The sequence below is a fragment of the Poecilia reticulata genome, chromosome 1 (assembly GCF_904066995.2).
Source record: "Poecilia reticulata chromosome 1, P_reticulata-male-v2, whole genome shotgun sequence".
Classification (NCBI taxonomy): domain Eukaryota; kingdom Metazoa; phylum Chordata; class Actinopteri; order Cyprinodontiformes; family Poeciliidae; genus Poecilia; species Poecilia reticulata.
This window is the reverse complement of record NC_088830.1, coordinates 6,572,099-6,585,584: the sequence shown is the minus strand read 5'-3', so window position 1 is coordinate 6,585,584 and position 13,486 is coordinate 6,572,099. Positions and strand designations below refer to the sequence as shown.

The 13,486-nt window shown below is 38.5% G+C and overlaps 1 protein-coding gene across 6 annotated transcripts in view; it reads left to right on the top strand.

Moving 5' to 3' along the window:
- cacna1ib (calcium voltage-gated channel subunit alpha1 Ib) overlaps nt 1–13,486 on the top strand; it is a 203,490-nt gene that overhangs the window by 119,291 nt on the left and 70,713 nt on the right. For all 6 annotated transcript variants that reach the window (XM_008434689.3, XM_008434762.3, XM_008434828.3 and 3 more), the window contains 6 exons: nt 3,460–3,611; nt 5,223–5,408; nt 6,616–6,733; nt 7,516–7,671; nt 10,314–10,401; nt 12,837–13,003. In XM_008434689.3, the coding sequence (XP_008432911.2) occupies nt 3,460–3,611; nt 5,223–5,408; nt 6,616–6,733; nt 7,516–7,671; nt 10,314–10,401; nt 12,837–13,003 (867 nt within the window). The remainder of the gene's footprint in view (nt 1–3,459; nt 3,612–5,222; nt 5,409–6,615; nt 6,734–7,515; nt 7,672–10,313; nt 10,402–12,836; nt 13,004–13,486) is intronic.

Sequence of the window (13,486 nt, the reverse complement as noted above, 5' to 3'; positions counted from 1 at the left end):
TCTCTCATCCTAGCTGCTGCTAAAAATAGCGAGACAGAAGGGAAGTGACAGAGAGACTTTGCTGTGTTAATGGGGAGGAAATACAAAGCTGGGTTTGCCTGTCTAGCTGCCTGGGAAGGAAACTGGAGTGTTCCTTCGCAACATGGTTAAACACCAGAATCACAGTCTGTGTCTGTTGTTGTGACTGTGATCTTGTTCTCACCTGTTCTGGGGAAAAAAAACAAAAAAAAACACGTGGTTCCCCAAAGTCCTGTGGCTGAGGCCACAGCCGCTTTGGGAAGAAAGGTTGCATAATTTCCAGCACGTATACCATTAGACGAGGTTTTTCTGGTTGCACTTTATTATTTATGAGACAACGCAGTGGAAGTGCTTAGAGCGGTTGCCCAACAGCAACAAGTTGCCGAGTTTAAATGCAGGCTTTAGCAGCTTTTGATTCAGAGCTGGGTTTCTTTTTTGCCTATTCTTGGGTTTCTCCAAGTATGCTGGTTTGCCCCTCAGTTCGAATACATGCAAGGTGCGTTAACTTGAGATAATAGGTTGTTATTGGGTGTAAGGGAATGACTGTATGCTGTTTACCACTTCGGATGGTGTTGTTCCCCGACAGTTTTTGCAGAGCTTGATTGGTGAGGAATAGTCTGGAAGCTTTTCTGGGTTTTTTTTCTAGGATATGCACAGTTCAGTATAACCACTGAGAAACAATCACTGCTAAATCTTGCTAAAACTTGTAAAAAAATTTTTTAAAAACCTCAGGAGTCACACTTATGAGCCCAGAATTTGCAGTTAGAGTTGCTTTAGGAATTATCTTCTTCCTTACATTCTTCCTTTGCTGCCAGTTGTTGAATCCAAGTTGATTTTATGCAGTGCTGTCATCTCCACTGCTATGCAAAGACACTTAAGGTCGATGATGAAGGAGGAAAGGTAGTGGAGGAAGGTATTGCAAAAAAAGAGTGAAAAACCTGAAGGAAAACGCTGCCAAATCTGCAAGAATTACGTTTATCTAATGTAGTTCTGACGTCTGCAGCAGCAGACGTTCCACAGCGAGCTGAAGTAGAGCAACAAGAGACGGTAGCAGTAGAAGTATCAGAAGCAAAAACAGTGATTTTTGAGAGTTTATAGCTGGTGTTCATTTATTAATCTTCCAATCTTTCAATAACACATAATTATCAAGTGATATTATCAAATTTAAACATGAAACTTTAACATTTTTTAACTCAAACACGACGGGCCGCTGGATGAACGACTGCCCTAGCGCCTAACCACTGGACATAGCAAGTTTTCTGGGGGAAACCATAGGAGCCTCTCTGTGTTAGGGGTTCTATTGTTTTAGTTGGCATCATTATGAAGAACATTTATGTTTCCTATTGTATTCCTATTAAGTAATGAAAATGAACTTTTACAAACCTCTTGTTAGATTTATGCATACATGTGTGAGAAAAAACGTTTTCTGATGGTTCACGATAAACCATCAAGTAACGGAGTCACACAAACTGTGACTCAAAATATGTACATGTAATAGTAACAGTACTTTACTATTAGCATTAATAAGGCATAAAGAAACATAAACATGATTACAGTTGAATCTGTTCAGCCAACCTTAAACATATTTTGTAAGTTGCATCAAGAAATATAACAAACACACTCAATACCATTTGTTGAATCTAAGGGTGTTTTCACACCTGATGGTCCAGTAGACTTGGTTCGATTGGGATCCAAAATCACAACATTTGTTAAGTATTTTGTCAAACAAGCCGAACCCTTTGAAAAACCTGTTCCCCTCCTCGCCTGTGGCGGCGCTGTACCGAGTACCAGATTTGTAGGATTTCTCTTTTGTCTTTGGTAAAAGACCAGGAGCCATTTCTCCTGCTAGCGCTAAACACACCCAGAATGCTTTGCAATGTAGTCCACTTCCTGCTGTGGGAGCGGCCTCCAAACCAAACTGAATTAAATTCAATTACACGTCCTCAGTTTGAAGTTTCGCTGCAGCGTTAACGACTTAAAATAATCGATTGTCCACTGTCGCTATGCGCTCATCCAGGAGGAGTGATTGCTGAGTGTGAGTGACTTGAAGCAATCTGCTGGGTTTCCCTGGATGGAAAACTTTTTTTTTTTTTTTTACCAATTTAAGTGAGAAACTGAACGTGACCTGGCTGTATAAACAAACTAAATGTCCTTTTTTTTTTTTGCCCCAAGATGACGTAAGTTGTGAATCGGCACTACATAAATACATTAAATTGGATTTAATTGAGGGCTGCACGGTGGGGCAGTTGGTAGAGCTCTTGCCTTGTAGCAAGAAGGTTCTAGGTTTGATTCCCAGCCCCGGTCTTTCTGCATGGAGTTTGCATGTTCTCCCTGTGTATAGTGGATTCTCTCTGGGTACTCCGGCTTCCTCACACAGTCGAAAAACATGACTGTCAGGTGAATTGGTCTCTCTGAATTCTCCTTAAGAGAGTGTGTGTGTGCATGGTTTGTCCTGTGTGTCTCTGTGTTGCCCTGCGATGGACTGGCGACCCGCCTCTCGCCTGAAATGTCTCGCTGGAGATGGGCACCAGCAACCCTCCTGACCCCACTAGGGACAAGGGTGTAAGAAGATGGATGAATTTAATTGAAATTTTGGGTTCATCTGCCGAGACTGACCAATCATGGTGGACTTCAAATGCTTGGGTCAAGTTTTTGCTCCATACGCAGGAGTAGCACCAGGTGTGGATTCATAGATGGTTTTCTGCAAACTTTGGCTGCAACAAGCAATTATTTGACCTACTTTTGCCTTTCTATAATTTCAAGCCACTTTTCATATATTCCTCTGACCTCTGTCGTTAACGTAGCTTTTTCATCCACAGAACTGCTGCTATTTTATGTTTTTTCTCAGCGCACAGAAGTGGCACCTGGAGTCGCTTCCTACTGCTCTGCAAACCAAGACATGTTTTTGCATAAAATTCGCAGGAAATCACCAGTTGCTGAGAAACTCAGACCACCCAGCAAACACACGCACGCACGCGCACACGCACACACACACACGCACACACGCACACGCACACATATGCACTGTATGACTCTACAAACAGATACGCACATGGATGTATCTACAAGAACAGAATAAACAGAATAAAATGTCCTTTAATATCTCATAGTGGGGAATTGTCTGTGCAATAACAGCAAATAGACTCACACAAGCATAGAATATATAAAACAGAACAAAGAATAAAATACTATACAGTCAGGGCAAAATATGGTGAGTTTGACACAATGAAGAGCTTAAAACTTTATGCCAACTGTAACCAAACTATAAAATAATGAATTATGAAAAATAGTCTAACATTCCTGTAGCTGCAAGAGCGTCATTTAACATATTTGATTAGTTTCATTTTTTTGCAATTTCCTGCATTATCTTTAGTTTTAATCCTCATCTCTGTTTTTTTTGTTTTTTTTCTAATTTCTGATTTTGCGTCCTCTGGCGGTCAGCCAGAGCAGCTCACCAACGTGCTGGAGATCTGCAACATCGTTTTCACCAGCATGTTCTCCATGGAGATGATCCTGAAGCTCACCGCTTTCGGCTCCTTCAACTACTTGAGGAACCCCTACAACGTGTTTGATGGCATCATCGTCATCATAAGGTACCAACAGAAGGACCTGAGTCCTCACACTTACGTTCACCATCAACAGGCTGAGGTTCTTAAAGGGCAGACGTGTCATAATGAGGTAAATTGGTGCATTATGTTCAAGATGTGAGTTTAATTCAAATTTAATGTGTTACAAGCAGGAACAAGTGCAGTTAAGTCGTGTTTCTTACTGTCGTTCTGTTTCCAACTTTCTGTCTTTGAATTTTCCTTTGTTTTTTCTCTCTTCTGTCTTTCATTTTTTCTTTTTCCGTCATCTTTCTGACTTTCTTTTTTGTTTCTTCTTTCTGGTTTTCTCTTTCTGTCTTTGTCTTTCGTTCTTTCTTTTTGTCATCATGTCGGTCTGTCTTTTCTTTTCTATCTTTGTTCATTTTTCTTTCTTTTTTTCAGGTTCATTCTTTCCTACTTCTTTCTTTCTGTCATTATGTCGGTCTGTCCTTTCCTTCTGTCTTTGTCTTTCCTTCCATTTTTCTGTCTTCGTTTTTTTTTCTTCCATCTTTCTTTCTTTCTTTCTTCGTCTTTCTTTTTTCTTTCTCTCTGTCCTTGTCTTTTGTTTTTTCTCTTTCTTTCTGCCTTTATTCCATATGTCTGTGTCTACTTTGTTTTTTTCTTTCTGTATTTCTGCCTGTTTCTTTCTCTCTCTGTCTTTGCCATTCTTTCTTTCTGTCTTCCTCTACATCTTTGTTTCTGTCTTTCTTTCTGCCTCTGTGTTCTGGTTACGCAGTAGAGATGGTTCTCTATTAAATCATCCCAGTTTTGTCAAAGTGTCAAACACACGCTGCCCGGTACAAATGCACCACCTGTACGGATCGCGATGCCAACGTGTCAGGCAGCAACAGGAACATGTTTTGTCTTTTGTTGTGTGCCTGGAGCTTTCTGTGAATGGCTGTGGCTTTGATCTGCTTGTGCGTTTTTTTTTTTTTCCTCTAGTTCATATGGTTAGAAGTCTTTGTCTGTGATCCCCATTAGAAACCTCAGATCAAATACACATCAAAGCATGTAAAACTGAAAAAAGATCAAATGTGCAACCCATCACAGAAAGATGCAGGTTGATTGAACGTTTCTGCGTCTGTCTTCTAATCTCGTGCTTCTCGACCATTTTTTTTTCTTCCCGTCTTCATCTTCCTGAACGTCCTCGGCCATTGAGAGGAAAGCCACTCTATGGAAGTGCCTCCATTCAGTCCTCAGCGGTTCAGGGGAGAGAGTATTTTGATGTGCTTAGCAGACCCTTTGATAGCTGGTTGGTTCAGTCCGAGAGAAAAACTCTCTGTCAACATAAAGAATGTCCAGAGACGCAAAAACACCATAAGTCCAAGTTATGTAACACACCCAGTGTTTGAAACGTATAAAAATATAAAGCATGCTGGAGGAATTTAAATCAAATACTTCAGAAATGCACTTTGGAGAATATGAGTTTTTTTCTAATTAACCCCTTAGCTGCCATGGTGTCTCCAGTGTCCTCATGGACACATTGTCCTACATGTAAATGTTTTGAGGGTGACTGTCAAGGGATTTAAAGCAAATTCTCTGTTTTAAATTGAAACATGAGGTTGCGTTTTGGTTCTCTGACTTGTCGGTCATCTTCCTCCTTCCTGCGTCTCGCTGCAGCGTCTGTGAGATTGTTGGCCAGTCGGACGGCGGCCTGTCGGTGCTCCGGACGTTCCGGCTGCTGCGCGTGCTGAAGCTGGTCAGGTTCATGCCGGCGCTCAGGAGACAGCTGGTTGTCCTCATGAAGACCATGGACAACGTGGCCACCTTCTGCATGCTGCTCATGCTCTTTATCTTCATCTTTAGGTGAGCTGATGCTCTGCAACACAGCTGATTTTTTTTAAGGTTTTAGCATCACAAACTTGAAACATATCCTCATAAAAATATGTTGTGTTTTAGAAGACTGAATTAAATATGCAATACTTATCGTTGTGTTAAAAACGCTAATATGTCTACCTGTGCATGCACTGTCAGTTCTATTGTAACTGTTTTTTGCTCATATTTCTTGTTGTATTGACTTGATTAATCATCACAGGCATCAGAATATGGAGGACCAAAGCTGACATAATTAATAATAAAAGCAGAAATGTGCATATATTTTTAGTTTTTTCCTTTTCCTTAAACATGTGTTTTGGTATATCCTTGGTTGTAAATCTTTAAAGGTAATAGAGTTTACATCTGTATATCTGTATGTTTTTCTTGGTTCTTGTCTGCTCTATTTGTGATTTAAGGTATATGTTATGTCCCAATACTATCCAGTATCCAGTGCTGCTGAACAGTATCCCAATACTGTTCAGCAGCAATTAATCTAAGGTTCAAAATACCAAATAAATACAATTGAAGGTCTTCATAAAACTACAGACACAGAGCCTTAAGGATTTGGAGGGATGTTGTAAAACTCCATCCGTATATATATATTCATGAATATGCTGGAATTCATAAAATAATGTTTAAGTTCTGCGGGGCAAAAGGTAATAATCATCGTCTAGCTCTGAGCTTGAATCGTTCAACTCAAGTCAGTTTTCTTTTAAATCAGATCAGATGAACTTTGTTTTCCTCCAAAGGTCAATTTGCTTTAACTGATCGGTGAAAAATAAAATCTAAAGCTAACCCATAAATCTGTATCTATATTTAGGAGTCCACAAAGTCTAACATATTAATTAAAAACTATTTCTGTGATATTTCTGCTGTTTGGTTTTGATTATCACGTGAATGCTTGCATCTTCAAATACTTATGGTACAATAAAAAGCAGTGTTTAAATAAGTTTGCACATTAAGCGATTCTTCTTAACCACTCAGTGAGTTTGAAAAAAAAAAAAGAAGCTTTTTAGGAATTAATACTATCCATGTTTTTGCATTCAACCTTCTAATCAATGTAAACAAAGAAAAAACAACAACAATTTGTATTTAAAAAAATGAGGAAATGACATGCTCTGCATACTGTAACTTAAAGAAAATTGCGATTACATTCGTTAGCCAGTGTGTTCTCATTGTGGCTCTTTTTGTGTTGCAGTATCCTCGGGATGCACATCTTTGGCTGTAAATTCAGTCTGAAGACAGAAACTGGGGATACAGTCCCAGACAGGAAGAACTTTGACTCCCTGCTCTGGGCTATTGTCACCGTTTTCCAGGTAGTCGACCTGTCAGAGTTTAAGGTCTAAAGCATTAGAACAAAGGGGCCAATGTGTTTTTTGATAACAAATCTACACATTTTCATGGAAGTACATTTAGCTTTAATTATTGGTAGAATAGAATAGAATTATCTTTTATCTTCCCACAGTGAGGAAATTCAGCTGTAGCAGCAGGGTCAAGGTATATAGGTTCACACAAAGATCAAGAAGCCTTGAAACTCTGTAAAAAATAAAAATGAGAATAATTTTCTGTACTTTATGGACAAGACTATAAACATAGAAATACCGTGCAGTTATCAAAAATAGTGATCCAAGGAATGTGCAGGTGAGTAGAATGACTTTTAAAAAATGTTTAAAACTTGTACCTAAAGAGCACTTGTAATTGTGCAATAAGAAGACAAAGCAGAGTTTTTACAGCACATGAGATTTAAAAACAATGTAGAACAAACATGTGCAATACCAGCAAAAATTTTATTTAAAAATGAGTAAAACTGTGGAAATAACCAAAATACCAGCAGGGATGAAAACACATGTTGAGTTTGTTGGGAGTGTGACAGCTGCTGGGAGGAAGAATCTGCTGTAACGCTGCTTTGTGCACCGAGGATGCAGCAGTCTGTCACTGAAGGAGCTCTGGAGTTCAACAGTTTCATGCGCAGCTGCTGGGCGTTATCGTGCTGATTAATATCCATCCTAGTGATGGTAAACAGTGACCAGCTTGTTCTAAGGTGTGTGTGCAAAGCTTCAGTTAACTTTCTTTTTGCTTTCCTTTGCATTTCTCTAAGATTCTGACCCAGGAGGATTGGAACGCCGTGTTGTACAACGGCATGGCAGCCACCTCGCCGCTTGCTGCTCTTTACTTCGTGGCGCTCATGACCTTTGGAAACTACGTCCTCTTCAACCTGCTGGTGGCCATTTTGGTTGAAGGGTTTCAGGCGGAGGTAAATCATGACCAGATGCCGTTTTAAAGGGGAAAAAACCCCACACAAAATATTACTTTGGGGCTTTTATTTATTTGAACTGTATTTTGTATTCTCAGGGTCACTGACTGGTGCACCGTACAAATTAGGGGGAAATATTCATGCCTTCAACTTTACCTCAGATAAGCAGCTAGATGTGTAAAACATGGACACATGAATGTAAACGTAGACCGAATTTGATCTGAATGAATAATGCTGCCTAACAAAAAGCCAGGTGGTTTTCTGCAACTTCAAATGTGGTCAAAATAAACATTGAACCAAAATTCAACCAGAAACTTCAACTAGAAGTTTCTTTATAACAGTAAAAAAAAAAAAAAAAAAAGTGTGGATTTCTCTGGAACTTGCCAAATATTATTGTGTAGATTAGGGAGAAAATCCAGAACAAATTCAACATTTTACCACTTTAAAAAAAAAAAAAGTATTTAAACATTGTATTTTTATTTCACCCAAAGCACCAAAGCAGAAGAGTCCAAATAAATAATTGAAAATATTAAGACATTCCTGACGTTTGCAGACTTGTGTCTAGAACTGTATGACTTGCTTGTAGGTTAGGTTTTCTGGACTAAGCTTTTAATATTATTTGTTTAACATTTTCAAGACAAAAAATAACAATAAGAAATGAAAAATTGTGAAAAAAGAAACCAGACACAACCGTACTAACAACTAATAACATGCATGAAAATTTTCTGGAGTTATTTATTTTGCTTGTCTCAACTGTTTTGTTATAAACTGTTTTGCAATCGCATAACACACTCCATGTCTTTTTTGCCCAATACATGTACAAAACAACATGAAATAATAAATATGTGGATAATGTTATTATTCTTTACAAAATGTGACGTCAAAAAGCAATTTACTACGGAGCAAAAACTCCAAACTTGTATTGTTTGTCCATGTTTCAGCCCCTCCATCCTTGCATTCTCAGCATCCTCTCGTCTCCAGTTGGAAGCTGACGTCCATCTGTCTGCGCAGGTCGAGGGCGTTTACACTGTGACCTTTGGCAGCGACATTCAGAGCTAAATTAAGCTCCGCGTTTGTGATTTACATGACGCCACATTTGACGAAGCGGATCCAATTCAAATGCAATCGCTGCAGCTGTCCAAACAGGCTGCGTAGGTCTTACATCAACTGCTAACGCGTTTACATCAACACGACTGCATCTAAAATACAGCTCAGCACGTTTTAATCTGCAGGTTCGTCTGCTTTGGTGTAAAAATGAAAACTAAATGGACAATGTGTAAGATTGTTGCATCCAGCTTTCAATTGGAAAAGTACAAACAGACAACACAGCAGCTTCTGGCATAATTAAGATATAAAAAAGAAATAAATAAAATAAAAAACGGAAATCAATACACTAAACATGATTTTGATACGACCTGGATTTTGTAAATTCAGGTGCATCTTAATTCATCAGAACGTCAAAACTTGAACAATTCATGCAGGTTATTCACTTAAACATTTAAGTCATGTAACATTTAGACTCATTACACAAAGTTTAGTTTCTATTCATTTTGATGATCAAAGCTTATGTCTTATGAAAAAATTCTTCAGAATATAAAACATATTCATTTGACCAATTACAGAAAAAAAACATCTTTGCATACATGTTTAATTTAGATTTACTGTAACAACTTATACCAGAAGTTATTGTGATTAACAATATATTTTTGTTTTGAGACAATTTTCAAGTAATCTATCAGTGATGGCATAATGTCTATTGTTTCAGTAGGTTTTAGTTAGTTTTATTAACGTACAATTTACTTCCAGTTAGTTGTAATTTCTCTGTTAATTATTTCAGTAAACAAACATGTTTTCTCCTTGTTGGTTTTTGTTATTTCATTAGTTTTTGTTAACTTGGTTAGTAGATGTTCAGACTTTATTTTGGTGCTTTATCATTTCTGAACCATCCCTCTGACTAGGTAAACGATGCTGCCATTAACCGTCAAAAATGATTGAATTCAGAAAGATTAGTTTAATATCACAGTCAGCTTTTTAAACGTTGATCAGTGAATTACCGTATCCACTGTATGAGGCTGTGAACGCGCTGACACACGTCAACAGCAGCCGTCAGTCTTCCGGGATGTTTCTCTCCTTTTTTTCACATCCATCCCCCCCCAGACTCTCTCACCTTCATCGCCTTCATCCGCTCTGTAGCTGCTGCTGCCACACACACACACACACACACACATGCACACCAGGGACTATTGAGCCAATTTACTGTCGTAACAGCTGTAGGAAAATCCCCGTAAGTCTTAAACAAACCTGTGAGGCTCTCTTGAATGATGTGTAAGTGGTTTTAAGCATTTACTGATTCGATCTTCAGAACGAACTTCATATTGAGCCTTTTATATCATTGCCCTTGCCCAGCACAGATTTTTCTGCTTTTATAGTAAATCTGTAATGATTTAAATACGGATGACATTCGGAAACATAAAAAATGTGTATGGTTTTTTTTGCGTGCATTTTAAAACACTAAGATGTGAAGCTAAAACTTCTAAAAAAGGAGAGTTTTAAAAAGAAAAGATGCAGCATGTGTCGGTGTCGTTGAAGAGCGCCCTGTGAGCCTAATGTTTCACGCTGCTGCTTTGTTTCTCCGCCTGCAGGGCGACGCGAATCGCTCCTACTCTGACGACGACCACTCATCCTCCAACTATGATGAGAGTGAGAAACGAGACTCCATTAAGCTGTCTGGTGAGTTCACTCGCCTCGCAGTTAAAGCGCTGGCTCGTTTCTGCTGCAGATATTTTGTTCCTTGTTATTCTTTGGGTCAGTAATCTCAGCTACAAGCCCAAAAAAATATATATCTAAGAAAAAATCAAATAAAGTGGATGGATTTTGATATATTTCATAATATTTCACAAATGTGCCTTTTATTTTTCAATTCCTATACCGATATGTGAGGTTTAGTATCGGCTTATACTGCTCTGACACTGAAAAACATTGCCGGATTGATTTAAAATGTTTGGTGTTTTTTTTTTTTTAAACACAGACACAAATGTGCTCAGTAACTCATGTATTTCTTAACCCTGCACCAATACAGCACACTTGAATACACTAATAGCTTCAGAATCTTGGTCAAAAAATAAAAATAAAAATTATTAACAGCAACAAACCTCTGCAAGTGCAATCAGAAATTCTAAATATCATGTAAAATAAATAAATCATGATATAATTCAAAGCACAAAGCATAGAATTAGACTGGATAGATCCGCCCCTATGGATTGGGCACATTGTCATGATACACGATCTAGTATCTATTTTTAATATCAGGTCCGATATCGATATTATCGGATTGGCGCATCTCTACTTGACACGGGATAAAGTGATGGAGATAGAACAAATATATCTAAAATCCTAACCTAGAATAAGTGTGACATTAATTAAATCAATTATATCAGTTCAATTTTAACATCTTTATTTCATTTTGTGCATCATCTTGTTTATATTGCACACAATACAAAAATAATCTTAACCAATGAAAATGCAAAAGCATGTAACCAAAACATTTACCATTAAACTGTTAGATGAATTTCACTTCATCCTGAATTTGGGGGGGGGGAAGACTGTTGAAAATAAAACACATACGTCATGCCACACTTTCCAGCTGTCAATTTTTAACAAATCTTGAAAACGACGCATTATTTTCCTTCCAGTTCACAATCTTTTGTTTCACTCTCTCACTCTGAGTCCAGATTGAATACATTACAGAAGTTTGTTGCCCAGAGTTTGTGCTCGGAGGGTTTATTCAGCAGTTTTACAAGATGAAATACATTTTTATCTTTGATTTGATCTCACAGCAAACCGTTTCAGCCTGAAGCCGAGGGAACGCCAGCATCACTTCAGATGTGATCTTTGCGGTGTAAAAAGCTTCAGCTTATTTCTTAACAACCAAAACAACAAGAGTCCACACTTTCCACTTACATAAGCAAAACACACAGCTATTGTTTTCCCTTTTTTCTTCCTGACAGATCTGTTTATGTGAAGTGTGATTCTTTGTGACTAACCGAACTCGGTTTCTGTATTGAGAATATTTTAGATATGTTTTTATCCTGAAACTATATTTGACTTTTTTATAAATTCTTTATCTTCACAAAGAGTTGAACTCCAAAGAAGTATTCTACACTACAATTAAAGACCGACAAGACAAAATGTGAATTTCTGCTCGACTAGTGTTGATTTCTAGTAAGAGAGCCACTGATTTTTTTGTTTGTTTTTAATCAAACTTACCTGGAAAGTCCAGTTTGTTTGTGTATTCATATTCAAACTCTGACGAAAAAAGCGAACCCCTGTCTGCATAAAGTCCTAGTTCAAAGTTTAGTTAAAGTGAACTCTGGTGCGCTCCAAAAACAGGAAGCGGACTACGGCGCAGGGCATTTTGGGTAAATGCAACCAAAGCAAATGTGCTCTTACTCTTTTACCAAAGATAAACGAGAAATCCTACAACCACTGACGTCTGACTATGCTGCATTGTTGTTTACATTTTGAGAAGAAGGAAGTTTCGTTTTCTTCAGAGGATTTTGTTGTTTGCCTCAGTGGTTCTGGGTGCAGCGCCACCACAGGCGAGGAGGAGAACAGGTTTTGTTTTTTTTTTTTAGATTCTGTTCAGTGTGAAAACAAATCACACCAGCTTAAAATGCAGCAAATTACAGGTGCTTCCATTGCAGCTTTCTGATCACCGATATTTAAAAATTCCGATTTTGCCGGTCCAAATTTCTTTTGCCTGAAATGTTGCTAAATATAGTAAGGAAGTCACTGATTTGACAAAAGTGAGGTGACTTTGACTAACCGAAATGTTTGCAGACATGACCGGCCTCTTCTGCTCTCATGGTCTCCTCATGAGCAGAATAGGAAGACAGTGGTTGATTTTTAGTTAGAAGGTCTAAAAATCTTTGCTGCGGTAGAAAAGATCAGCTTAACATTTAAGTATCGACCAGTCACCAATCTCCCAAAATTAAGGAAATCACCGCCGATAAATCGGTGCACCCCATAGCAAATGTTCTGATTTTGATCCCCGATCGAACCTAATCTATTGACCATCAGGAGTAGAATGGAAAACTGTAGCATAAAAAGGAAAACAAAGCTTTATTTTTCTTTTTTTTTTCTTTTTTCGCCTCACTCATCTCTAGATCCAAGGATTTGTACTCTGACACCAAATGGTCACCTGGAGCTCGGGGCCCTGTCGGGCTCCAGGGGGTCCTACTCCTCGGAGAAGCGCAGCTTCACCAACGAGTCGAGGAAGAGCAGCTTGATGAGCCTCGGGCGGAGCAGCCTGGAGAGACGCTCCCTTTCTCTGGTGCTTCATCGCCCTGTCATCCCCACAGAGCCACACTGAACATGCAGTTTATGTCACATTAGCTGTTTTTAAACTCTGTGTCATGATTTCATTGAGGCATGTGTTTGCTGTTGCTATGGCACCGCTGTGACGATGGAATACAGGAGGAGGAATTTGTTGCTATATCAGCACACACAAAAAAACCTGATTTTGTAACAGGTGCACATTGTTGTATGATTAATTTTTTAACACTGCCATCTATGCCTGTGTGGGAGGAATTTTAGATTTGATCAAGTGAATCGAGTTTGATGCGCTTTGATGTATATTCTATTCATTACAGCTCTGGTACGGTTTCAGCCTCCTCATTAAAATCACATAATTGCCTCGGGTAAGCCGCACGCACCCAGTGCTTAATGTACATGTACAAAATACATTCTTTTTTTTCTTTTGTAAACTGAACTGAAGCCTTATGAAATACATACACATATATAAATATATGATGGC